Source organism: Melanerpes formicivorus, unplaced genomic scaffold (assembly GCF_026170545.1).
Source record: "Melanerpes formicivorus ecotype bairdi unplaced genomic scaffold, bMelFor1.0.p_v2 SCAF_62, whole genome shotgun sequence".
NCBI classification, from domain to species: domain Eukaryota; kingdom Metazoa; phylum Chordata; class Aves; order Piciformes; family Picidae; genus Melanerpes; species Melanerpes formicivorus.
Genome location: NW_027142414.1, coordinates 2879143 through 2906488, shown reverse-complemented (window position 1 = coordinate 2906488; position 27346 = coordinate 2879143). Strand labels below are relative to the sequence as shown.

The 27346-nt window shown below is 42.2% G+C and overlaps 1 protein-coding gene across 4 annotated transcripts in view; it reads right to left on the bottom strand.

Moving 5' to 3' along the window:
• RGS6 (regulator of G protein signaling 6) overlaps positions 1–27346 on the bottom strand; it is a 296480-nt gene that overhangs the window by 152721 nt on the left and 116413 nt on the right. Inside the window, exon 1 of one of the 4 annotated variants that reach the window (XM_068162149.1) lies at positions 5389–5412. The exons of the other annotated variants lie outside the window; for them this stretch is intronic. Within the exon in view, the coding sequence (XP_068018250.1) occupies positions 5389–5400 (12 nt within the window). The 5' untranslated portion in view covers positions 5401–5412. Of the gene's footprint in view, positions 1–5388; positions 5413–27346 lie in introns of those variants that run through there. 4 annotated transcript variants of the gene reach the window in all.

The following is a 27346-nucleotide window of genomic DNA, read 5'->3' as shown; positions in this document are numbered from 1 at the left end:
ACAGTGCCCATTTCAAGTGGCAAAGCATGGCTTGGGAGAAACGTCACTCTGCTCCAGATCAGAGGCGCTGGGAGCTTTCAAAATCTGGAGATCAGGCCACAAATATGCCCACATGTTATTCAGTTTAATTCATCTGGGGAAAAAAAGCAACCATGTAAGTGACAACAGGGATCAGATTACCTCTACCACCCAAGCTTTTCCTGCAGAGGAGAAAGAGAAAGTGCAGGGACCAGATGCTATAGAGTGGTTGGAATGGATGCTGCATCTGGGGAACCACATCAGCTGAGCTCTGCCTTTGGGATACCTCCCAGGGAGGTACAAGAGACAACCACACTGACGTAGCCCACAGGGTCCTCTCCATTTCAGACTCAGATGAAGAGGAGGGACTCATGGATGACTCCTACTCCCTTTTAATCAGTACAACAGAAAATGCAAGAACACAAAATCAGCAGTGCTGGGTCAGACCACAAATCCAGCTACTGCTGCCAAAGACACTGGTTGATAGCACATATCTAGACAAAAGTGCAAGGACCAGGCAGTTGTAAAGATACTACTCCTAAACCTGTTCTGGTATGCTAACTGTGGCACCTGCACATTCTATTCAGGACTTGAGCATGAGGAATTAATTTTACTTTTTTTTTAATGACTCCTTTCCACTGACTGCAGGTGTTCTGTACAGATAGGCACTTGACAGAGCAAGTGCCACTTTTGCTCCAACTGCCCCTTGTAACACAGCTGATAATTTCATGCCACTTACTAACTGAGGTGTGCCTTCCAGCAATCATCTGAGTCCATAAACCTACTTTGACAAATGAAAAAAGCTGAGGAGAGAGTGAATCACCTGTCCACAGCTAGGGGAATAGTATAGCAAGAAAGTTATAAGCAAAACCATAGCTTCAGAGTTCTGGTTCTGCTTTAAGTAGGGAGTCTATTCTTACTTGCACACTTCACTCAAGCCTTCAAAGAAACTAAAGATGGTTATTGCCTTCATGTTATGCCTGAAAGTGCCATTTTCATGGCTGCATAGGCAATGACATTACAGATAATGACAAAATTCAAGGAAATGGCTTGTGAAGCATTGTAAGTACAGCCTGTTTAACTGTTCAGTGATGACAGACAAAATCAGCATTAAAGTTTTTGTTCAGAAAAGCGTGGAAGCATATACCTACACCATTCCTATTAAGTAGAGCATTTGTGTATTTAACTTCTAAGTATCTGCTTAAGCTCTGAATTGCTCATTTGGGGAGTTAGGTGTATATTTACTGCTCTTTCCAAGGGAGATTGTTTACTGGTGTGGTAACTACGTAAGATCATAAAATGTAACCACAGAGGAAATGAATTCACAGCCTTTCAGGAATAACATCATCCCACTATTCTAGCTCAGTGGGCAGGGCCTGAAACTGAACCACCAGAGGGAACCCAAATGCTGCACACTCTGGCTGCTACCTAGCAGAAGCAATGTTACTCATAGGCAAACGCTGTGGTTAAGAGCTCCCTGCTGTCAAGCTGCAGCACTGTCCGCTGTGTGGCAGGCCTGCTTCTGCTGGAACAACTTAGACATGCTGTTCTTAGTTGCCTAATTGTCTGTGATGGATATATGGACACCTCAGGCCACATACATTGAATTTCTTAAATTAACTTTTAAAGGACAAATATATTTAATGTAGTGTTTCTACAGCCTAATCTAACTGATTTATATTTTCAGTCTTTACTACTTCATTCACATGATGCCTCTCTTCCACTGAACCACAATCTAATGTTCACACTACGCACAATGATGAAGAATCATTGAATGTGTTGAATTTGAAGGGGACTTTTAAAGGTTATCTAGTCCAACTACTCTGCAGTAAGAAGGAATATCTTTAGATCAGGCTGCTCACAGCCCTGTTCACTCAATCCACAACTTCACTGTGTTTTTATATATATATATATATAGCTGTTTGGTAGCACATTTATGCTGTTTTCTCGCTGTATACATTGGTTTTGAGGTGGGGGTTGTTGCCATTGATACAAGTTTTTCTGGCACAAGAAACTTGGAAGTGGGAGTTTCTCCCCCACTGCCTGAGAATTCCTTCTTGCTTAAGCATTTTGGAAAAGCTACAGTGGGTTTCCCATGAGTTTTCTGGCAGCCTCCATGAATCCCTTTTCATCATCTTGAACTGAATTTGCATGTGAAAACAGATTACCCTAAGACAATTACAATGTCAACTGATGAATAAACTCCTGCACTTTCTAGGGCTGTGGAATTTATTTTAAAAGGACAATGAGGACTCTGTGGACAAGCGAACATACTTGAAAGACTTCAGGAAGCTTGACAATAGCTTTTTCCTTACAGCATCGCATTCTGTGGGAGAGAGCTTCTCTGTAAGTTAAATTCATTCAACCACACACCATTTCTTTCCATTGGACTGCCCATATCAAAATTTCACGCACTCTTTTCACACAGTATCACCAAGGTTGGAAGAGACCTCAAAGATCATTGAGTCTAACCTGTTACCACAGACCTCATGACTAGACCATGGCGCCAAGTGCCACATCCATGAGCACACCTGTATCCATTCCTCACAAGGATGTGAGTACTCAGTAGACACTCCACAAAGGGAAAAAGGGTATGTGAAAACAGTGCATGGAGTTAGAGGAACCCTCCACCATATCAGATCAATGTGGATCTGAATAGCAACTCTGCACTCATTTTATTCACTGCCTTCATAATTCTGTAAAATATGATCAAGCTTCCTTCAGTCTCCATGCTGAGGAATCAGCATTTTCACCACCTCCTCATAAAATGGGTGCTCAACTCCGTGTCCTTATTGATGCGAGTCGCCCTTTTCCGCATGTTCTTGAACTCCACCACATCCTCCTTGAGATATGGACACATGAAATTACCTTTCATAGACTTCACAGAAGAAGCAAAAGTATTTGCTGGCTTTCCTGTCAAAAATCTGTAACTCCCTCCTGCCCTGTTTCCTTTACAAAGATAACCTGCTGCTGACACCTGTTGTCAGCAATGAGGGTAGTTTAACAGGGAGTGAACATGATCCATGGAAAACAGTCTCAAGGCCACATACATGCAGCTGGATTTCAGAAATTGCAAATGGTTATATACTCTGCCATCCTCAGAAAAGTAAAGGAACCAGTAGAAAAGGAGGGGTTTGTGCATAGATGCAAACCCAGCAAATCTGTCACAGATGTTACTTGTGCAACTCCCCAATTCGCTTGGAAACAAAAGATGAACTCAAAATACTTGGAACCATTCTACTAACGTTTACAGAAAGAAAAGTACAACCCCCCTGTATTTTTAGAACAGAACCATGAGGCCGAAATTCATTACATCAAGCACAATATAGGTTTGAGGAGGAAAAAGCCAGTAAGTTCTGGCTTAATTTGGAAACACATTTGATGAATCTAAAAGCAGGCCTGTACTTCCGTGATTTGTAACAGAATATTGTACTGGCTGGATAGAAGTAGATTTATATGGCCTGTATATAATTTAGATCCAAAAAGAGAGGCAGTGTCATTATCACGAGCCTCAGCTGTGAGGTATGTCCCCAATTCTCTTGCTTGTCAGGCATTTCAATTATTTCCCTTGTACTTTGTTATAAATAAAATTGCGAAGGGATGTTCTAATACAGGATTTCTGGAAAAAACGAGAGCTCAAAGGAGCTAAGATTCACTCATTAATAACCAAGTTTTATATCAGAAATACTGAAACCAGTGATTGGATTCATACACACAAAAAGTGTTTTACTATGACAAATGGGCAGTGGTATTTATCCCAGCAGTGATATTCAGTCATTGCCATCCCTTGATCTGAAAGGCAACAAATTCTAAGATATTGTCATGGATTGAGTTCAACCTGCTGTTGTTATTCCAGGGCAACAAAGCTGGTGAGAGGTTTGGAGCACAAGCCCTGTGAGGAGAGGCTGAGGGAGCTGGGGTTGCCTGAAGAAGAGGATGCTCAGGGGAGACCTTATTGCTCTCTAGAACTACATGAAGGGAGGTTGTAGACAGGTGGGAGCTGATCTTTTCTCCCAGGCAACCAGCACCAGTCTCAAGCTGCACCAAGGGAGGTTTAGGCTGGAGGTTAGGAAGAAATTCTTCATAGAGAGAGTGATTGCCCATTGGAATGAGGAAGGCTGTGGAGTCACCATCACTGGAGGTGTTTAGGAGGAGACATGATGGGGTGCTTGGTGCCATAGTTTAGTTGATTAGATAGTGTTGGATGATAGGTTGGACTCTATGATCTTGAAGGTCTCTTCCAACCTGGTCAGGTCTATTCTATTCTACTCTAGTCTAGTCTAGTCTAGTCTAGTCTAGTCTATCCTATTCTAGCCATACTGCAGCCGTGCCAGCTTCAAAACTGGAGGTGCCGGCTAGAGCAAAGTATTATGGTCTTGAAGTTCAGATTGTAACATGAGAGGCTTCCTGTTCTGGTGGCTGCTTCTGGGTTCTTACAGATGGGTCTTTTCTGATGGGATGGTGGTGGGACAAGGACGGATGGGGAAGCAGTTTTCTGCGTGGGCTTTTGGCTCGCTTGCTTCTGCTTGCTGCTGCTTTGCACTGTGCTGCTTCTGCAAATAGACTAAGGTAATTTTTTACTATATTCTTCTGATTTTGCTCAGTAAACTCTGTTTTTACCTCACCCTTTTTTTTTTCTGTCTCAATCCCAAGTTTTTGTGTGTTACTTTTCCCTCACTTCTGTTTTGGGAATCACTGGTTCAGTTTGACCTGTTTTGTTCTGAATTAGACCATCATAGACATGTACAACAAGCACTTCTGAAATCCCCAGTTTCCAACAGCTTGCTGTCTGCCCGAAGTTCAGCCTTACTCTCAAAAGCACTTTTTGACACACTGACATCTGTGCTATTATCTGAATTGCCAAATAGTTGCACTAACATTGACTAACCAGGTTGTACAGCTTTTTTCCTTCTCCTTTCATCTCCTTCCCATAGTTTGTTCTGTGCTTCGTCATAAACAACACCTCTCTCATTTCAAAATATTATCATATGAATAGAATATTTTATAGCACCCATAATACAGAATATACCTATTTGATGCTTCATAAAATACTGTACATACATATGATAGCACCACTTGCACACTACCAAGTTAAATGGACTCTATTGTGCTTCTTTGCAAATATGTTTATTGATGAGTCAAGACCTTTTTATAATGAGGATTACTTTTCTGAATATAAAATTCATGCTACACTAGCAGGAACATTCTCCAGATCTTTCTCACATACTTACTTGCTGGCAGCCTTTGCTAAGACTTGTCTTTGGTTTGTTAAAATTCTTTTTAGCTTTAATAAGCTATAGAATCAAAATATTAACTAAAATTACAATATAGAATACAATTCCTGAGCAAAGAAGACTATGATTTTCTCACCTGCACAGCCATCCAGATCCCAGGAAACACAGCTCAGAACATCTCATGCACAGAGCACGCCTAAGAACGGTAAGGGGGAGGGGAGGATAAATACCCAAATGTACCTATACCCAGACACAGTCTCAGAGATCTACATTGATTTCTCTCATACTTTTTGAGTTTAGAGAACATTTAGGAGTTGTGCTAGGCTGTGAAAGAACAGGCAACAGCAAAAGGAACTGAAGGAATTGGTTGTAGATACAGGGGATGCCCTGGAATGAACCATGTACTTCCCAGCTTAGCAAGCATATATGCATACACACACACAGACACACAACACCCTCCCACAAAGAGATATAGATGCATTTTATAAAAATGAAGGTGTACTCCTCTTTAAAGAAGACTTTGCAAGGATGGGGGGAGGTGGGGGTAGGGAGAACACAAGGGTTGCCATTACTCCATTTTAAAGCATCTGCCTAAAACCATTTAATTGCTTAGTAGCTACAATTAAATGCATTGCAAGTGGACATAAATATAGATTCATTTTGAGGAAATTGGGCATGATTACTTTCCTTAAGTGATGAAAATTACCATGCAAACCAAAATCATAAACTGAATAAATGACTGACTCCCAAACCACTATCTAAGCATTCAAATCTCCAGATTGGTAGTAAAACACTTTTATGCTCACGTAAACATTGTTTTTCTTCTACCAATGCTTAAACCTGCTGATTTTTGGTGGACATTGTGACCACTGGAACTTTTTATCAACAGAATAAATAATTAAAAAATAGCAAGCCCAGTTATTAATGATTATACCACAAAGTAAATTAACAGTAATGAAAAAAGTGACATTTTAATTGACTCAAGTATCCTACACGAGTGTAACACTGGAGAGTCAGGCAACCATAGGCCAATATTAATGCCTGTGATAATGGAAAAATGGCAAGTGAGAGGGTAAGGGGGACACACGTTGTTCTGTAAATCATATAAGTATTAAGAATGTAATCTATATTACTCAGTCAGACACTAGCCAGCTACCACTGCAAGCCCAAGCAAATGGAATCTGGCATGGCCACCTTTCTCTTCTTGTACCACCAGTGTTACCAGGTACTGCTGGTGACTAGCTGTGGTTCACAGACAAGAAGACTCCAGGAGAGGTCAGACTCCAGCACCTGAGGCATTTGTGAGCAGCCAGGAAGAGCCCAGCAATAGCAGTGCCCTCCAGCAGTCGCAGAGCAGTCCTAGAACATTAACTGCTCTAGCATCAGCCAGACTCTAGTGAGACAGATACTGAGCAAGGGAATTCAGTATAAAGAGCCATGTCAACCTCAGTTGCCCCAACTTGTACAGTAAACACTACCTCCAGAAGAACAGGAGCTGGCTTGCAGTAACTTGGATTATCTCCTTTCCCAAACTGAGGCCTGACACCACCAAAAGATGCAGTCAGATATGGGTTCCAAGATGCACACACTGAGCACTCTCAAGTTATTCAACCCAGTCAGTTTTACTCTACAATTTATTATGAAAGGACCATTTTACACAGGACGAATGTTACCACTCTGGAGCTACAATAATTTGATTTCAACAATTGATCTTACCTTTAAATTAAGCCAAGTAACACAAATATTTTTTGCCTTAAGTATTTGCTGCCTTCACCACACTTACTCTTCATTTTCCTAAGCAGGCTGGGTATCTCTTCAAAGAAGCAGGAGCATTATGGGTTGATACACAATACAAAGACATCCAAACAGACCTTTTCAAAAATCTCCACTGCCCAAGTCTCTTGTTGTCACAGTGCTGTATCCCACTTCCATCTCCCTCTTCCGATCAATCCATCACAGAAACCAGAAAAAGCAACAACCACTCCCACAGAATCACAGAATCACCAAGGTTGGAAGAGACCTCAAAGGTCATCAAGTCCAACCTGTCACCACAGACCTCGTGACTAAACCATGGCAACAAGTGCCACGTCCAATCCCCTCTTGAGCACCTCCAGGGATGGTGACTCCACCACCTCCCTGGGCAGTCCATTCCAATGGCAAACAACTCTCCCAGTGAAGAACTTTCTCCTCACCTCGAGCCTAAACTTCCCCTGGCACAACTTGAGACTGTGTCCCCTTGTTCTGGTGCTGGTTGCTTGAGAGAAGAGACCAACTTCCTCCTGGCTACAACCTCCCAGGCCATCTTGAAAACAAGAAGTCCTTTCTACACTGATCACACACTCCTAACAGTAATTAATGTAACATTTTCTAGCAAAATGAACAACTTCTGGTAAATAACCACAGACCAATAGCTTCCAGGGCTGGCAGCTCAGGTAAAAAAACAAACATCTCTCTCTCTCAAAGCTGGGGAAAAGTATGCATTAATTATAAAAATGAACAAGAAATGTTCAGAAAATAACTTATTGAACTGCTGTGGGTTTTTTGGTTTACACCTGTTTAGTGGTCAGGTGTAGCTTCTGGGTTTGGAAGACTCAAGGAGAAAGGGATATTTATGTTACAAAATATCCATGGATATGAACCTAAATCACAGAATATGCTCAGTGGAAATTTCCTTTTGGAAGTGTCACTTATTACTTATAGCAACAATTCAAGCTATAAACCAAAATATTAGTCTCTAAAGGCTGTTTCTTAGTTGCAGTTACAATCTCAATCAAAAGCCCAGAGCTTTGCCTGGAAGATAACTAGAGGTGAAGGGACCAACAAAGCCACATTACTCACATGAAATGACAAAATGCAAGGCACAAGAGATTTTGCTTCTACTCATATTTCTTATTTAGGGCTTCTGCTTTTCTATAGCTGCAGAATTAGTGATTATGTAAGGCATAACAAGTCAGACAAGATTTTTCTAAGCTGACACAAGTTTATCAAGACTGCATTATTTTAAACAATGTTCTCTAAATCTGGCATTTGCCCTCCAAAAGCTTTGCAGATAACAAGCTAGCAGAATTTTTTTTCCCTCCCATTCAGTTTCTTATTTGATATATTAAAATATCAAACCTGAACTTTATAAAGCATGGGAGGCATTTAAATAAACTCATTACACAAATCATTACATTAGGCTTCCAGAAGCCAACATTTTGTTAAAAGGAAAAGAGGTTTATACTTAGCAAATGGTGAAGAGACAGAGTGGAAAAGATTTGCTGTTATAGAAAACATACTGAGTTATTAAACAAAATCTAATTGTGCAAAAGGCTGCAATAAAAGCACTCAGCCTTCACCTCCTGAGGTACAGCAGTCCCCCACTGAAGCAGCACACCTGGCCTTATCCTCTCTGCCTCTCCACATCTGGGAGGCACCTCACACTAAGCTGATCCCTACTGTGTTTCCCCGGGGAAACCGGTGGGTTTCTCCAGCACTTGAAGAGACTCTGGGACCACTGCTAGTTCCATTTCTCTGCTTTATGCCTTCTAATTTACTTATATGCAGACATACACCTGTCCCCAAGCAGCCAGCCATAAGTATATGGGGAATGTGGCAGTCCTGCTCTAATTGTGGGAGCCAGCTTCATACTCCTGAGGTAAACAGGCTGAATCCATGAGCTAACTGCTGAAACAGGGAAAAAGTTTCTGTGAGCCGGTGGCAAACGACAAGGGTATTTTTGTTCATGCACATTTAAAAGCTATCATTAATGAGAGACCGAGCAATGCAGGGTGTCATACTTTTCCCCATCCCTGGTGTTTCTTTCCCTTGATCTTCCTCTTGTGTCGTGACAACAAGGGAGAGAAATCACTGAGCCCAAATACTTGACACCCAGCTCAAGTGCTGTCTTCAAGCTTGTAATTTCTGCAACCAAACCATTCTTACTTATAGCAGACATTAATTTCTTCTTCCTTATCATCAGGGTTACATGCAATCTGATTTGCATGTCTGAAACCCACATGTTGGTATCTGTTTCTTCATTTATTAGTGACTAATTTAAAATGTTTCATTAAGCCTGAAACAGAAGAACTAAGGCAGGAGGTCAAACCACTGTGGGATTCCTCCACTCTCTGACTACTGTCGGTAGTTGAAGAGGACAGAAAATCTTTTGGATGCTGCAAATGCAGTCAGACAGCCCAGCCCCTCCTCCACGCTGAATTTACAGCTTCCATTTGCAGCCTTTACAGTTTGACGTCCCTTCAATCCCTTTCGATGACAGAACTGTCATGTACAGTTCAGGCCATGTTCTTCAAAAGCAAGTCATGTATTCTCACTCATTATAACAAACTACATTGTCTTCTGTCTGAGCCAGGCCACACACTGGCCTTATGCACAGACTGTTGTCTCAGCTAAAACCAATACTGAAGCATGATGGGGTTTGTTTGCAAGGAACAGCATGGCTTTGGTGTCTTATATCCTTCAAATAGCTAGGTCACTTCAGAGGCACCATCTCCCAAGCACCCTTGAGCCATGGCTCTAATATTACCTATCCTTTATTTTCCAATCCTTATCTTTACGAACCTCCATCTTCTGTGCAAATGCTTTTGTGTGAGTACAGGTGCAAGGAAAGGAGGCAGGAGATCTTTCTGTCGCTGAGGGACCTGACCTTTTCTTTTGGGGAAGGGGTGTGTCTGTTTTCTATGGCTCTAGGCATTCCTCCCTCTTTTTCTTTCTCCCTCTCTTCTTTTTCTCCTAAATAAAAATCCCCTCTTTTCTCCTGGAATAAGCATCAACTTCCACAACCATGCATCTGGAAAATGAATATTTAATGGAACTTAATGAAAACTTCCTGTTACACAAAGCATTTACAAACCCAACAAGCTGCATTACCCATCATTTTTAATCCATGCAGATGTCCAAGTTATCAGTCAAGGGCCTGCAGAATGGCACTAAAATGCTGATATCAAATGATTCCTTTCAGAAGAGACAGGAAAAAGGGAAAAAAAACAACCTTTTGAGAATATATTCCCCTCCTATTTCACACTTTTTCTCCTGCCTTGCCTACCTGAAAATAAAACCTGAAACACAGATAGTCTATTTTCGAATGTTTTAAGATAAATGTAACTGCAGAAAAGCTTAACACAATGAAATTAAATAATTTCTGCAGGGCACTATCATGATATCATTTCTTTTCAGAATTCTCCTATCACCACTGATACTGAATTCAGCAACAGGAGCAATCTCATTTGCTGGCATTATCATTTGGTATGGTGTTAGCACAAGATTCATCTGCCTTTACTTATGTTAATGTGCCTTCTTTGTAGACTCTGTGCAAGACCTTCCATGAGCCTGGCAGGTTGGTCAGTGACTGGCTGAGAAGCAGCCCAGAGGAGAGAGACTTGGGGGTGCTGGTGGATGAGAAGCTCAACATGAGCTCTCAGTGTGCACTTGCAGCCAGGAAAGCAAATCAGATCCTGGGCTGCATCAAGAGAAGTGTGGCCAGCAGGTCAAGGGAGGTGATTCTCTCCCTCTACTCAGCACTGGTGAGACCCCACCTGGAGTACTGTCTCCAGTTCTGGAGCCCCTATTACAAGAGGGATATGGATGTGCTGGAACGTGTCCAGAGAAGGGCCAGGAGGATGATCAGGGGGCTGGAGCACCTCTCCTATGAGGACAGACTGAAGGAGTTGGGGCTGTTCAGTCTGCAGAAGAGAAGGCTCCCAGGTGACCTAATTGTGGCCTTCCAGTATCTGAAGGGGGCCTACAAGAAGGCTGGGGAGGGACTTCTCAGGATCTCAGGGAGTGATAGGACTAGGGGGAATGGAATGAAGCTGGAGGTGGGGAGATTCAGGCTGGATGTGAGGAGGAAGTTCTTCACCATGAGAGTGGTGAAGCCCTGGAATGGGTTGTCCAGGGAGGTGGTTGGGGCTCTGCCCCTGGAGGTGTTTAAGACCAGGCTGGATGAGGCTCTGGCCAGCCTGATCTAATGTGGGGTGTCCTTGCCCATGGCAGGGGGGTTGGAACTAGATGATCCTTGTGGTCCCTTCCAACCCTGACTGATACTATGATACTACTATGATACTATGAACCTGTAGACTTCATCAGTGTAAGGACAGTGGTCAAGCTGGTTGTACAAGGAGAATGCAAGTTATAAATGCTAGCTGGAGTTGGTCTGTTAATCACAACAGCACCTCTAAACATCATCTTGTAGCATTTCCAGGAGACAACTCAGCAAAGGGAGCAAGAAGAGATCTAGGTCAGTCAAGAACTTGGGAAGCATATACTTTTTCCTTTCTGTCCCTCCTCAGATGTGGCAGGACATGTGAAACTTTCACAGGAGGCTCCTCCTCCAGACCTTCCTCAAGCCAAGAACTGTTCTCTTAAAGACAGTGATTCAAGACTGAGTATTCAAGCCTAGTTAAACAGCATGCATTGTACACCGATACGTGCTGCTTTCTGGCTGCATTCTTTCACAAAATGCAACAAAACAATAACGAAGGAGTATCATATCTACCAGATAGGAAAGCTTAAATTAGTGTTTCTTTAAGGGAAGCAGAATGTGAAAACTCTTGTCTGCAGATTTGCCAACAACAGATGTTGTATGGCAACATTAATATGTATTTTCAATAAAAATACTGTTGAATTCTACCAGTGGGACAGGGGAACCAACCCTGCCAAGGGACCAGCCTCAACGACGCCCTTGGCAATAATGAGGTGTTGACAATACTGAGGTATATTTTAATTAGTAAGATTGAAATACATTTCCCAGCTAAAAGTAAATTGAATATTTACAGTTTAACATTGGAAGATGAGGAAAGGAGAATGTATGCTGTAAAACCCTTTTAGAATAGAATCATAGAATTAGGAAGCCCTTGACAGCTTACTCAACATAGTTTCCTTTAAAAATACTTCTTTATTATTGCTAGACTTGTGATAGCATGACATGGGATCCGTGCAGATGTGCTTCTCTCTCCCCAAGCCCTGTCTGATGCCTTTTTCCCAGCCAGATGTCAGATTTCTGAGAAGCCATGAACTCCTGTACAATAATGCTTGCAGGTGATGGAAACCCAATTCTAGTGGCCCTTATAAGGTACAAAATACATTTAAAGATTAAACAGTGTCAGGCTTTCCTATTTTCAGGACAAGAAAATTCATTTTTCACTGAATTACCTGTGTCTGAAGTCACACTTTTACACACACAAACAAATACAAACACACCCCATGAAGTATTTCTTCCCCTGAAGGGAGAATAAAGCAAGGAGGGAAGCTGGCAGGTACTATTACGACTGTCAGTATCACTGCTGCAGCACACATGTAGGTAGTCACAAGACTCCACTCTCTTGTTGGTCTTTAGAGAAAGGAACATAATGACTAATAGTTGCTTCCTGAATATTTGCAAGATAATTCAGCCACAACCGTGTTTTTAGCATTCCTACAGGACCTGCCTTTGCTAGGGCAGTGGGGCACAGGGGACTTCAGTGTTTTACCTATCCTCACAGAATCAGTACCATGGGTAAGAGTAAAGAACCAGGAGTACTGTCTTGCACCTATAAACATTCAGACTACTCCTGTTTCTTTATTCCCTGCATCTCCACTCTGCTTTCACATTCAGAAGTCCTTTCTTCTCACTGCTACCAGCCACCCCTCTAATGGTGACACCGCTTAAATCAATAGCAACTGATCAAAAAGAAAAAATTCTCACTGACTCATTTTCCTTAATGAGACAATCATTCTTAGGCAGAGCAGTATGCCCAAGCTAAATAAACACAACACTTATTGACTGCAACCAAACCCCAACATTCATTTGGAACAGATTTATTTTCTTCCAGATTCCTCTTATAAATAAGAAAAAACCAGTTGTCACTTCCCTTGATCAGGTATGACTGCCTCCGTCCCCATGCTGTGCTGCATGACGCACACGGAGGTACTGTCTTCACTGCCCTCATTAGCATGCTTGCAGGTAAGCCTGGTTGGTAATGCTGTCAACCCTAACAGCATCTGCAGTGTATAAAAGGCTGTTCTGAGTGGTTTTTCAACTTTCTGAGAACATTCCTTAATCTATGTGACCCACCACACAGGGGAATCTGCATTTACCCAGAGCAAAAACATAACTCTCTCCCTCAGGAAACAATTTCATGACAGGAAAGAGGGATCTCTCAGAGAGAAAAAATTAATATTCATTAAGCAGTTTAGATTTTAAAACAAGATTACAACTCATCAGGGCAAGTTTTCTTGGGGGTGGCATCTTTTGGCAGGGAAAAGAAGATCTAGGAAGTCACATAAGACCATATAGCGTTCAGTTTATTAGAGCAATGTGATCTACTAGGCAATTCACAGAACAATGTTCAGATTAATGCTAACCATAGTAGTATCATAGTATCATAGTATCAGTCAGGGTTGGAAGGGACCACAAGGATCATCTAGTTCCAACCCCACTGCCATGGGCAGGGACACCCTACACTAGATCAGGCTGGCCAGAGCCTCATCCAGCCTGGGCTTAAACACCTCCAGGGACGGCGCCTCAACCACCTCCCTGGACAACCCATTCCAGTGCCTCACCACTCTCATGGTGAAGAACCTCCTCCTCACATCTAGCCTGAATCTCCCCACCTCCAGCTTCATTCCATTCCCCCTAGTCCTATCACTACCTGAGATAACCATACCAAACAGGCACACAGAGCAGGGCAGGAGGAATACCTGGGAGCTGTTTCCAGGACATGTAGCAGGAAGTGTGCTGGGGAGTAGGTATTGTGCCATGCCATTTGGAGATCAGTGTCTGTTTTAGAGGATTCTTGATCCTTGAAAAAGAGCAAGGTGATGGGTTTTGACACTGCTCAGGCCTCTCAGCAGAACCACTACACTAAACAGAATAAAACTAAGGACTGGAAACAACAAAGAGAGCCTTTCCTCAAAGCCCACCTTATGCCATTAGCCAAACTTCAGCACCAGTGATGAGCTTCACTCCACCAAGGAGTCTTTGCACATAGGCAAAGAGCTTCCCACTAGGGCACTTCAGTGGCTGTGGAATTGGGAAATACAGAGTTAATCTTAACTAGCATATTATAAGGCTTTACTTAAGTGAAGTCTGGGAAAGCCTGAGCTCTCCTTATACTCTCCCTATTGTAACAGGACCATATAGACAAAAACTGTTTTATTTTTTAGTTCCCCTTAATTTTACCCTAGCACATTTTTCCCTTAAAAGCATCTTTCCTCTTTTGATCCTGCTGTATCTCCACACCTGCAGGATCATTCCAACCCTCAGAATTTTAAGTAAAAGTAAGTTAAGCACAAAAAATACTTCACACAGTACAGCGGATACCCTGCAAGAGCAATTGCTGCATATTAAATAAAGCCAGCATCCTAGATAAGCTGTATTCCTATGGGCCGGTTTGATCAGGTTTTGGGAGAGCTCCATAAGACAGAGATATGGGAGGAAAGACATTCAAGAGCAAGAACCATAGTAATGGCTGATCACATCATCCTCAGAGCACATGACTCTGGTAGGGATCAGGAACTGACAATTTGTATTTGGTTAAAAAGTAAAATGTGTCAAAAATATGAGATCATATGTCATATCCCACCTCTTTAGCATGCACTCTTTAGTGTCAAGATGAAGACCATGCATTTTAAGGAGTACAGCTGTACACCTGCCAATTTTCACATCCTAATAAAAATATTTAGTAGTAATGACAGGAGATGGATTGACAGTTCTGGGATCAAAAAGGCACAATATTAATGCAGGCTTCTCTTGTGAATCATAGACCCACGACTAAGTGTCTCAGAAAAAAAATGTAGCAATGACATTGGTGAGTGGGGAAAGTCCTCATGACTGACTGTGCAAAACCAACAGGCATTCAACACTTAACACTTAAAGATAATTCAAAGATTTCTTATTCTGTGGACTATGCAAGGCTCTTGTATCACAGTATCACCAAGGTTGGAAGAGACCTCAAAGATAGAATAGAATAGAATAGAATAGAATAGAATAGAATAGAATAGAATAGAATAGAATAGAATAGAATAGAATAGAATAGAATAGAATAGAATAGAATAGAATAGAATAAACCAGGTTGGAAGAGACCTTCAAGATCATCGCATCCAACCTATCATCCAACACCACCTAATCAACTAACCCATGTAACCAAGCACCCTGTCAAGTCTCCTCCTGAACACCTCCAGTGATGGCGATTCCACCACCTCCCCAGGCAGTCCATTCCAATGGGCAATCACTCTCTGTGTAAAACTTCCTCCTGAGCTCCAGCCTGAACTTCCCCTGGCGCAGCCTGAGACTGTGTCCTCTTGTTCTGGTGCTGGCTGCCTGGGAGAAGAGACCAACCTCTGCCTGTTTACAACCCCCCTTCAGGTAGTTGTAGAGAGCAATAAGGTCACCCCTGAGTCTCCTCCTCTCCATCAAGTCCAACCTATCACCCAAGACCTCATGACTAGACCATGGCACCGAGTGGCACATCTGTTCTTCGGACAGACCAGTATGTGAAGTTTGTAACATGGTACCTCTACAAACCACAGCCTGCCTTAGAATACAATTTTGGGAAAGGTGGTAAATATTGGTTTACTTTGTCTGCTGCAGAGCAGTGATTTAATAAGGGTAATTTTCAAGTCTCTGCTTTTTTATGGGATTACTTTTTTTTTTAAAAAAATATAATTGCTAGTACTTACAAATATCATCTCTTAAGACAGAAATGAAACCGTAATATTCCCTGTCACAGTTTTGGAATTGTTTTCTCTTCACCAGCGTTTTCACAAAATTGCTAGATAATGGTGAGAGGATATTCACCTTTCTGTGGTGTTTGAAATCCACAGGATTGTATACTTCAGCTAGGAACTGCATCCTAAACTCTTGTGGGAAAACACGCAGTGAAACTAAGTCCTGTGACCCAATTCATAGGAGTTCAGTGGCCTGAATTCAGACTACCAGCTATTTTGAGCAGGAGTCTTTTGTAACTCTTCATAATAGCTTGCTCAGAAAAATAGAGTAGATGTACGAGACATACGCATTTAGGTTGCGTCCTGATGGCAATTCTGACAGTCAGAAGATAAAACAAGTATTTGTGGAGTTGCAAATGATATGGAGAAGGTAAGTCTAACCCTGAGAGCCCAGCGTTGGTGGTACTCATGGACTGTGAGAACAGATATCACTGTACCTTGAGCTCTTTTGCCATGAGCAGTTGGACAGAAATACTTCAGAGGGCTACATGCCTACATGCTGAAGATGATTTCTCTTGGTAGACAGTGTTTGTTTAACGTCAGGCGGATGAACTGCTTCTGCCGTTTGCCACAGAGAAAAGGAAATCCCCAATTAATCGATTTCCAGTTTCTCACTTCCCACACACCACAGGCCTCCCTCACTAGGATGAAGGTGCAGAATCTTGCAAAAAGTTGTATAAGGTATTCTGATTTCAAGTGAATCAAGGATATTGAATTACCAAATTGAAGCGGTGTTAACAATACAGCAACAGTTTCCACTTTCAGAGCACTTTACTGCTGCAGAAATCAAAACACTTCATGAAGACGTAGGCTACAAAATTCCTGTCTCTCTATGAGCTTGGGAATACATTAGCATATTTCTGGTGAAACACTCTTGTGTGATGACTTCCTGTGCTATTTGAAAATTATTAGCTCACAGCTACAACTTCTATGAGGACACCTTAATTTTGTTTTTCTGATCTCTGCAAAAGAGGGCCTGTAGCAGGTACAACTACCACCACCCCACTCTCCCCTACAAGTGCAGGGTCCTGACAGCCCCTGAGCAGGGGCCAAGGCTTGCTAGAAGCTGATAAATATTAGCTGGATGCCCCTGGCACTATCTGACTCTAGAAGCTGGCCCTTTGACTAACTAAGAAACTGACCACAGCACAACTCGCAAGGATATAAATGGAGTCCTGCTGTGGAGAGAGTTTTCTCCACACAGAAGCAGCCTGGCAGTCAGATCTTCTCCCCTTAAAATGGAACCTAATGAGTCCTCACCCTTCCTTGGTGAACATGTCCGTGGGGAGATTTTCCTTTTCTGCACATTTTGGTTCATCTCTCTAAATAGTTTAATTACTTGTGCAACAGCATTTCTCCAGTTGACATCCAAATATGTAATTTTATTGTGTCAGAGAACAGATTAACTGTAATAAATCCACATTTTTCAGGTGGCTGCTGCTGTCTGTTTTGTGGGTGCCTCCACAAGAGGCCCTGCTTTTTTTACTTTATTCAAGTGAAGGGAATGCCAGGTATTAGTAGAACATGGATTACAAAGAAATCTCCTGGTCAAGTGTGGTAATGAGCTTGGGCATTTCTGATACCCCAAGTATACAGCATATGAGTTAGTCACAAACAGGTAGCATAAAGACAACCCATTGGCTCATGAGAAGGATGGTAAGAGTGGCAAGAACAATAGTGTATGGATCAAAATCACAAAATGGATGAACAGCTCAGGTTGGAATGGATCTGGAAAGATAATGCATTCTGAAGGTTTTAATGAACAATTTAAACAAGCTTCTGTCAGGACCTGTTAAGCTGATTCCATTCTGGAGTTTGGTATACCCTGGGGACCTTCCACTTCCTCAATTTCCTACATTCCAGGAAAAAGCAGCAAAGGGAAGCAGGAGTAGTAACAAAAAGGTATAAACAGGCAGATGCTCTTGCAGTTTCTAACTGGTGGAGAACAGTATCGGTGGCCACGTTTCCCTGCACTGCTGCTCCCACAACTCCTATCTCTATATCCTACCTTACAACAGAATTCTGATCTTCATCATCTCTTTCTTGGGCGTTCTATACACACCTCTCCATCCTTCAGATGATTGTCCCTTTGAATCATACAGTCACAGATTGTGCAAAGTTCTCAGTATAGTCAAGTGGTAGTGTTAGTTAGCATCTTTGAAGACTACCATAATTTTTAGTCCTATTACTATTAATAAAGAAACTTAATGCATTCTTTGTTGCGCCACTGACAAGTCCTTTAGAATCAAGAAGGTTGGAAGAGACCTCAAAGATCATCAAGGCCAACCTGTCACCACAGACCTCATGCCCACTAGACCATGGCACCAAGTGCCACATTCAATCCCCTCTTGAACACCTCCAGCGACAGTGACTCCACCGCATCCCATTCCAATGGCTAACAACTCTCTCACTGAAGAACTTTCTCCTCACCTCGAGCCTAAACTTCCCCTGGTGCAGCTTGAGACTGTGTCCCCTTGTTCTGGTGCTGGTTGCCTGGGAGAAGAGACCAACCCCCTCCTGGCTACAACCACCATTCAGGTAGTTGTAGAGAGCAATAAGGTCTCCCTTGACCCTCCTCCTCTCCAGGGTAAACAAACCCAACTCCCTCAGCCTCTCCTCGTGGCGCTTGTGCTCAAGGCCTCTTCCCAGCCTCATTGCCCTTCTCTGGGCACTTTCAAGAGTCTCAATGTCCTTCTTAAACTGTGGGGCCCAGAACTGGACACAGGACTCAAGGTGTGGCCTAACCAGTGCTGAGTACAGGGGCACAATGACTTCCCTGCTCCTGCTGGCCACACTATTCTTGATGCATGCCAGGATGCTATTGGCCACCTTGGCTGCCTGGGCATACTGCTGGCTCATGTTCAGCCAGTTGTCAATCACTACCCCCAGGTCCCTTTCTGTTTGGCAGCTCTCCAGCCTCTCCGACCCCAGCCTGTAGCACTGCATGGGGTTGTTGTGGCCATGCACAATGCTTCTGCCAATTACAAAATATGGAAAATAATTCTGCCTTACACCAAAATCTCAGAAGGGAAACAGTTGGCTTACAACTGAGTGGTAACTCCTTCTACAAAAAAACAAAGGAATATGAAGAGATGATAAAACTATTCTCCCTTGGCTTGCACTCCTTTGACATTACAAGAAGCTTTTCGATATCTAGTCTCACGTGTGTGCCTGCAGATCATGCATGTGCTTGAACAACACAGTTACAACTGTACAAAGAGTTCCTTTGGCAGGGGTCGTTCAGAGGCGCCTGTTCTTTACATGTACCAACAGAAAGGATGAAATTAAGATTCCGGTGGAGTGATGATGGCAAGTGAATCAGACACTAACTGTGTAAGGAAATGTTAAAGGTGCCAATTAGAGTATACAGGAACATTGCCTTTAAAAGACAAAATACACTGAATGTATAACATATTTTGAACTGATTCCTCCCTAGTGCATTTTATACAAGGAAGTCTAACCTAGTACAGCAGATCAGCAGTTCTGCAATCACACCTGGCAATGGGTGGGCAACAGTCTCCACAGAGAAGCTGCACAGCAGCGAGGGAGATTCTGCACAGCTCTCACAATGTTTTATCCAAAGCGCTGTTATGGTGAGACTCCTTGGGCTCTGCTACTGCTTCCCAAGGTGAGCAGCAAAAACCCACCATGGAATGCATTTAGGATGAGACTACAGAAAATGCAGAAAACTGCAGGGAAAAAAAACCAGATGAGCTTGTGGGGACTTGGTAAGATGGCTTAGTGGACTTGCCTCACTTATTTTCTGAGATTCTGAACCATTGCGTGACAGTACACAGAAGCTTTGCTTTTCATATCCTGCAGCACTATGTATGGTACAAAAAGTCATAGCATGTCTGATGAGAGTGGCTTACAGCACACATTAATAAGCGCTCCCACCGCAGGCCAGTATTTCTCTCTAGCTTCATTTTAGACATGCAAAGAAACACACAGTACCTAAAATAAGTGAGAGCTCCTAGATCTGCATACAAGCAATGACGGTAATTTTATTACTGACAATATACACATACTCTAGGAAAAAAAGGCAACTTAACTTCATTTCCATATCCCAGGCTCACTATGAGAATCTGACAGGTGAAAACATTTTCTTAAGATGGGCACCCTGATAAGAAAAGATTGAGGAAAAAGAAAAGAAAATATCATGCTGTGTTATTTTTAATGTTTAATTTAATACATGGAAGGCGCAGATCTGAAGGCACTTATGCAAGATGTTGATTAAGGAAAACAGACAGGTTCTTGGAACTGCTATAGCCCCAGACTGAGAGCTGTCATAATCCAGGGCTTGCCCCTCAGCCTTTCTGGTTTTTTTTTTTTTTTAGAATAGAATAAACCATGTTGGAAGAGACCTTCAAGATCATTGTGTCCAACCTATCATCCAACACCACCTAATCAACTAAACCATGCAACCAAGCACCCTATCAAGTCTCCTTCTGAACACCTCCAATGATGGTGACTCCACCACCTCCCCGGGCAGCCCATTCCAATGGGCAATCACTCTCTCTGTATAGAACTTCTTCCTAACTTCCAGCCAAAACCTCCCCTGGTGCAGCTTGAGACTGTGTCCTCTTGTTCTGGTGCTGGTTGCCTGGGAGAAGAGACCAACCTCTCCGCTCTCTGCAGAGAGCAATAAGGTCACCCCTGAGTCTCCTCCTATTTTCTTATTTTTCATTCTTTTTGCTGTTACTGAACTGTGCTGGCTCTCAGCTAAAAGGGGTTCCAAAACAAATACTTCCATTTTCTGTTTGACAAAATTATTCACACAACCTTATTTACTTTGACTGTTTTTCATTCTCCTGCAGCACTTATTATCAAATCTGGGCTGCTTCCTGCATCTCAGCAGCCCCTGTTTGTAAGTGGCCACCTGAGATAAAGGGTATTTTTCTGATTCAGGCTAGAAGGGACAAGATACCACAGTGTTTCCCTGGGGCACAGTGAAGGCATATGCCTGGTATAGTGGAGAGCAGTAAACAAATGATGGAAGGCTGGGAGAAATACCTCTGGGCTTCGCTATTGCAACCTTTCCCACAAGCCCCCTGCCATGACACATAAAAGGAATGGAGAGACACACAAACTGTCACTCAGTAAGAGCAGTGATGGGGGTCCACAGTGCTGCATAACAACATCACACCAGTATTTCTGCACTAGCACAAGGCAAGACATGTATATAAATGTACAACATTTTACAGGCAAGGATTTCATGAATGCAGGAGGAATCCATATTACTTTTGAGGCCCTACTATCTCCTGTCTACTCCCCATCATTTATCTAGTATTTTGTCTAAACACTGCAGTCAGCATGTTATGAACAGCCTTCCAGGTGTTTGCAAAACAAATACATGCATGATTGGTAGCAACTGCTCAACCCCAAGCCCACATCACAGAAAGGAAGCCCTCTCTTTTCTCCTTTATGTAGGAGAAGGACTCCTCAGATGCGAAAATGCATCACCTCCATCATTATTTCCGCCTCAGAACCAAGAGCTAGTATACAGAGCAATCTCAGATGTGTCTTACTGTTATGGTTTGGATCATCAAATACAAGGCAAAATAGGGCCACCCTATTCTTTTTAAAGGGATGATTCAGGTCTTCCAGCAAGTGTTGGCACTATTAAGAGGAAAAGCTTTTCAACTTACAAACTACTAGGTAGATGGGTGGGCTAAATAAACACTGGCACTATGACAGCCTTCACCAAGTAACCCATGGCAAACACACAGATTTACATCTGCATTTAAATATGAGCACAAACTGAAACATTGCTATTACCAGGAATATAAAAAGCCCAAATGTGGTGATGATACCCTTGACCTGGCAAATGGAGACAGGGGCAGGTGGATTTTTTTTCCATTTGCTTGGCAAGTGGATGTTATACTTTTTGACACTGGCTTTAACCCAAGTGAAAAAAATAGCAATTGGATAAGTAGCAATTTTAAGCAAGACTACTGCATTAAAGGACACATGCTGAGCAAGTGATGGATTTCATTGCTAAAAAGATTGGAGGCTCTTAATGCGTTGTTAAAATGCTATTACAGAAATGGTTTGGAGGTCCACCCTCCAGAGAGATGTAAGAGCATTACTTCCTACACAGTAATTTGATTCTCAAGGGTGTGCACACATGTGCATGTAGTATTTCAATATGGTGGTGATTCACTGTTAGGAATGCAAAGTGTATTGTCCACTAAAAAGCAATAAAAACTTACTTGGTACTTCATCTGAAATGAGTTGGTACTCTCAGATGTCTTTAGTTATATCTATGTGGATGTGACTTTAAATAAATGAGTCTGATTTTGGTCTTGGATTGGTATCACAAACCATGAAATTTATCGTCTGAACTTGATGATCTTGGAGGTCTCTTCCAACCTGATTGATTCTCTGAAAATTATGTCCAAACCTGACATCCTGCCTTGCGTGGTGCCATGAGGCTTTGCAATGCTAACAATCCACTTTCTTTACATCGCTAAAGTGCTGACAAGCCTTGCTGATGATCTTTTAGAACAGAAAGGTTACATAGATGTATAAAATTTAAGAGATAAGAAACATCTAGGGGAATAATGGGGCATTTGCTACCTGCCTGACTGGGAGAACCTCCCACTTAGTGCCAGGCATCTGGTTTTGGCTGCTAGCCCATATTCCCAAAGGGGCTGGTAACAAACGCCAGATGTAAGACATCAGACTGCTTGTGGATGCAAGTTATTTTTAGTAGCACTTCAAAGTTCAAGAACAGTGATATATTTTTGAATCTCTCTCCATGTTTGGTACTCTGTCAGCTTCTGCAGGGTGATGAAATATGGAGGGGTCTAAACACACTCACATCTCCTCTTCTACCCCTTGAAGTGGTTGCAGTCAAATAACAACAGTCTTTTCCAAGCATAGTGCTTCTGTGATACTCTGAAAGTCAGCTTAAGATGGAGCATGGGATTTTGCAAGCTGCTCTCTCAAGATTAAAAGATAAATAAATGAATAAAAATTAAATTTAAGGGCCTAAATTCTGCTATCACTGTTTTACAGATCACTGAAGATAGCCTGTCCCTGTGCAGGGTTTATCTGAGTGTTCTAAAATTAAATCTTGTCAAACAGAACTTTCTGTAAACCTAGTAAGATTTGAAGAGCCTTTGAGTGATAGATAGATGCTGAAAAAAACAGCACATTGTTCTGGAGCTGCTTAATGGCTTCAGAAATACCTCTTAGTATTATATCCAAGCTGAAACACAGAAAGATGGGAGTGATGGGTGAAAAGGTGTGTCCCACTCCAGTCTCTTACTAATCTTCTTTTCCCTAGAGCTAGAAATACCCATGTTCCCAGTGAAACCCCTCAAATTATCACTGCTCCTAAAGTGCCACAAATGAGCCTGAACATTGCATGTGGGAGAGGGAAGGTTCCCAATGGTACACACAGGGAATCCAGGACATCTTTCTGAGTGGTGGGAAGGAGTGTGAACTGTGTTGCCATCCCATGCCCAACATTGGACAAGATGTAAATACACCACATGCACCAGAATTTCTGCCAGGCAACATCTTCTGCCCAAACATAGCTCTGAACCAACAAAAGGCACATAATAACCGTATACTGGGTCACAATGGCATGTTATCTGGAAGGTTAAAGTTTCCTGGCTGAGATCATTACAAGGGTCTTTGGATGAAGGAACTGAACTCCCCCAAATGGAGTCTGTTTCTGTCACCAACAACATGTACATGGTGTGGTTTTCTAAGCTGTTTTGTTCCCTTCTATAATTTGCTTCAGTTAGGGAAGCTGCTCTGTGTACAAGCTTTCGGCTTTGCTTCAACTTCTGGAAGAACAAAATTAATTTAAAAGCATGAGAGGGATCACCTGGCAAGGACAGGTTACAAATTAACAAAGCAAGATTGACCCAACATGCCCTTGAAAACAGAGATTTCATCCCTTGGGATGAAAGCAAATAGTTCATAAAGGTAGAACTGCAAATATCTAAACAGAATTGAAGTAAGGAAAGAACTAGAACAAGTGAGACAACCTTCCTAACCTAATGGTAGGGTCTGTTAGTTCCGAATCTGTTCCAGCTGGCTGCCTGAGAAATGGGGTTTGCAGGTCACAAGGACACGGTTTTCTCCCCTTTCTCTGCTTAAATGCCCTTCTCCCCCTGTGTGTCCCTGCCCCCCCCCCAAAAAAACAAAACCAAAACACAACAAAACAAAACAAAAACACACAACCCCAACCCCCAACCAACAAGCAATTGAAACAGCAACCTACATCCACTCCAAATTCTCACCAGAAAATCTTTGCTGAAGGGTTAACTCCAGTTACTGTTAAAATTAATTTCCCTTTCCTGACTTTCAGACATCATCTCTATGTCCTTCCAGCTGAAGAGTACAAATACAGTTGAGAAGGCATAAACCACTTCCAGTGTTCAAAGTCAGTCCTCAGCTCTCATCCACGAATACCACGCTGTTCCTTAGATCAATGCACTGATGTTCACAGGGATGGTACAGCGAGAGTTGCTGTTAATATAACTGGAGATCTCTTCTGCTACTGTTACTGTGCATATGATGGCAAACTATCTAGAAACATTTCAGCTGAAACAGAAGGGTTGAAAGTCCCTAGGATTGCTTCAGTAAGCTGATGTAGAATGCAATCAATCCACAGTTTTACTGAAGATGCAGTTTTGAGCTCTCATATGAGTTAGGTTTTGCAGTTCATGAACACATTATCTCTTCCTAAGCAGACATTCTTATTTGGTTTTAGTTTACTTTGAAGAACTTAAAAAATGAAAATTCACCTTGGAAGGGGACTCAGGAAATACCTAGTATATCTTTCTCCTCAAGCCAGGCTTAGCTGTGAGGTGAAACCAGGTTATTTAAGGCTCTATCCCATAAGGTCCAAAACCCTCCAATGATGGACATGCCATGGTCTCTGCAGGTAATCTGCTCCCTGCCTGACTGTCCACACCAAGAAGAAGTTTTTAGCAAAAGCCTGAGAAATATTGTTTCCTCATGAAATATTGTGGCTGAAATGGTTCTGCACTCAAGCCAGAAACAGATCATCTCAGAACACTTCACCATTTTTAACTCAGCTAAAATAAAATAAAAGTTTTCCAGCATTTCTAAAGCTAAATTTTACCAAGCTCATTGTACAAACAGTAGCGTAAACTGGCAAGCAGGGTAGGAATGAGGCAGTTAACAGGAGCCAAGCTTTTCCCAGTGAGGGATTGGCCTGTGCTGACTGTGAAATCCACCTTCTTTCTGGAAGGGGAAAGATAGGAATCTGGTGAGTCAGCAGTACCTGAATGTTCAGCCAAGAAACACACTTAGCTCCAGGCACAGTTTTAAGTTGCCATGCTGTAATGTCTGTAGCTCATTGAGGTTTTCTTTTTGACTCCATCAAATACTAGAGCAGACACCTTGTGCCAAGACAAGCAAATGGATCGCCAACAGTGCTTAACATTTTATTGAGGATGAAGACTTCAAACATCTCCTTGATAGTGGACTTAATACTCTTATCCTGTTCCTGTTTATGAATGCCCATAAAACTTTACCTCAAGCATTTGGTGAGTTGCAGTTTCTACTTTCATATGCCCCAGTTTAGGCAAAAGCTACCCTATCTGTTATGCAGAACAACCTTACCAGGTCTTGCTCTTTTAATATAATTTCATAGACATGTGTCTAATACTCGCTTGGACTTAAGCTGGGGGGCATCACTGAGCATAGCACCATTTAAATGATCCAACAGTTCAGAGAAAGGCCTTTGACAACAGTGAATGTCACACTTGACTGAGTTCTAGCACATCCTCTCAGTCATCAGACTGGACCAATCATGCTGTCTACTGAAACAGTATCTCCATGTTAGGTATCACTATCACTCAACCATAAGACCCAGGGCATCAGTTAATCTGGTTTCTGGTCTTCATCTTCCTGCACACACTTGTTCAGGAGTAAAATGTACCTTAAATGGCATCTGCTCCTTCTCTTCCCAGGTAAGGTTAGGAGCAAACATTTTTTTCAATGGAACTTCAAGTCAGAAACACTTTTTTGCCCAAGAGAGCATGTGTTAGCATCTACAGTATTTACGTCTTCAAAACAAAAGCACAGAAGGAAACACCAAACATCAAGCAGCATTTTCATTGGCACATTTTATATCTGATGACATTAACATTGTGACTTTCCGTATCAAATGTTTAGCTCTTTCTCATATATAACTTTGTTTCTGTGCTTCTGCTTATGTGCATGCACAAATGAAGGGAGGATGGACAGGGGGATACATCCATCTTCATTTCCCTCAACTAGTCTCAGACAGCTGCAGGGAATGCAGCCCTTGCTTTGGTCCTTACAATCCTACACAAACAATTTGAGAGACCCGCAGATGTTAGATGACAACTTCCATTAGACTGTCATGGCATTTGGTTGCTTCACACATACCTATTTCTTTCAAAACTCCAGGTCTTCTCATTAAGATGAGCCAACAGCCACCTCAACAAGGAGGGAAAGGACTGAGATCACTGCTCCATTCTGTAGCTGTACCAGCTCCACTGGAAACCATCACAAACTTCCAAATTATGTGTGTGATTACCTTTGGCTTCCCTTGCGAGTTTTGAAGACACAGAGATAAAGATTACTTGAAAGGTAAACAGAAAAACTGCCAGAGCTCCTGACCAACCAAAAGGCCACTATTTTTCCCTTTTCTTTTATGCTTGCTGCTCTATACACATCAGCACTTGGACTTGGACTTCACCTTTACCAACATTTTCCATTCCTCTCTTGATTACAACTCCTCTTTTAGATTTCAGCTTGCTGCTAGCATCATTGTTGCTTTTATCCTTCCTTTTGCACAGAAGCACAACTGTTTTGCACAACTCCCAAACAGCTTCTGAGTCGCACACTGATTTCAAGCGCTAGCACCTGCCAATTTGTACATTCAGCATCTCCAGTCTCTCTGCTCTCCATTTTGATTTAACATTTGGTTCTTGTTGGCCCATTCAGTTAATCTTGTTGCTGTTAAATACGGTAGCCTTTCTCTCTGCAAATCCTGCCATCTGGAACAGTCTTCTAATTATGTTTCAGCAAGTCACTCGCTTTTAAAGATCTGGAAGCATATCTTGCCCTCCCTTGCTCAAAATGAAATTTCTTTCTTTATCACAAAGAAAGTGATGCCACTGCACATAGGTCTGGTTTATCCCTCAAGCCCAAACATACTTCTAAACTGCTGTCATGAACTCCTTAAAACTACAGACACACAAAGCAAAACTCAGATCTCTTTGATTTGGTTCTCCACTTTAAGAGACCATATGACAAAGCCAAGCAGCATCTGGGGTACAGTTTGCATGAAAGCTTGCACACAAATAAAGCTGTCTTACTTTCTGAACTGGCCAGTTCTTGGAATTACTTGTGATGAAACAAAAAGCCTCCAA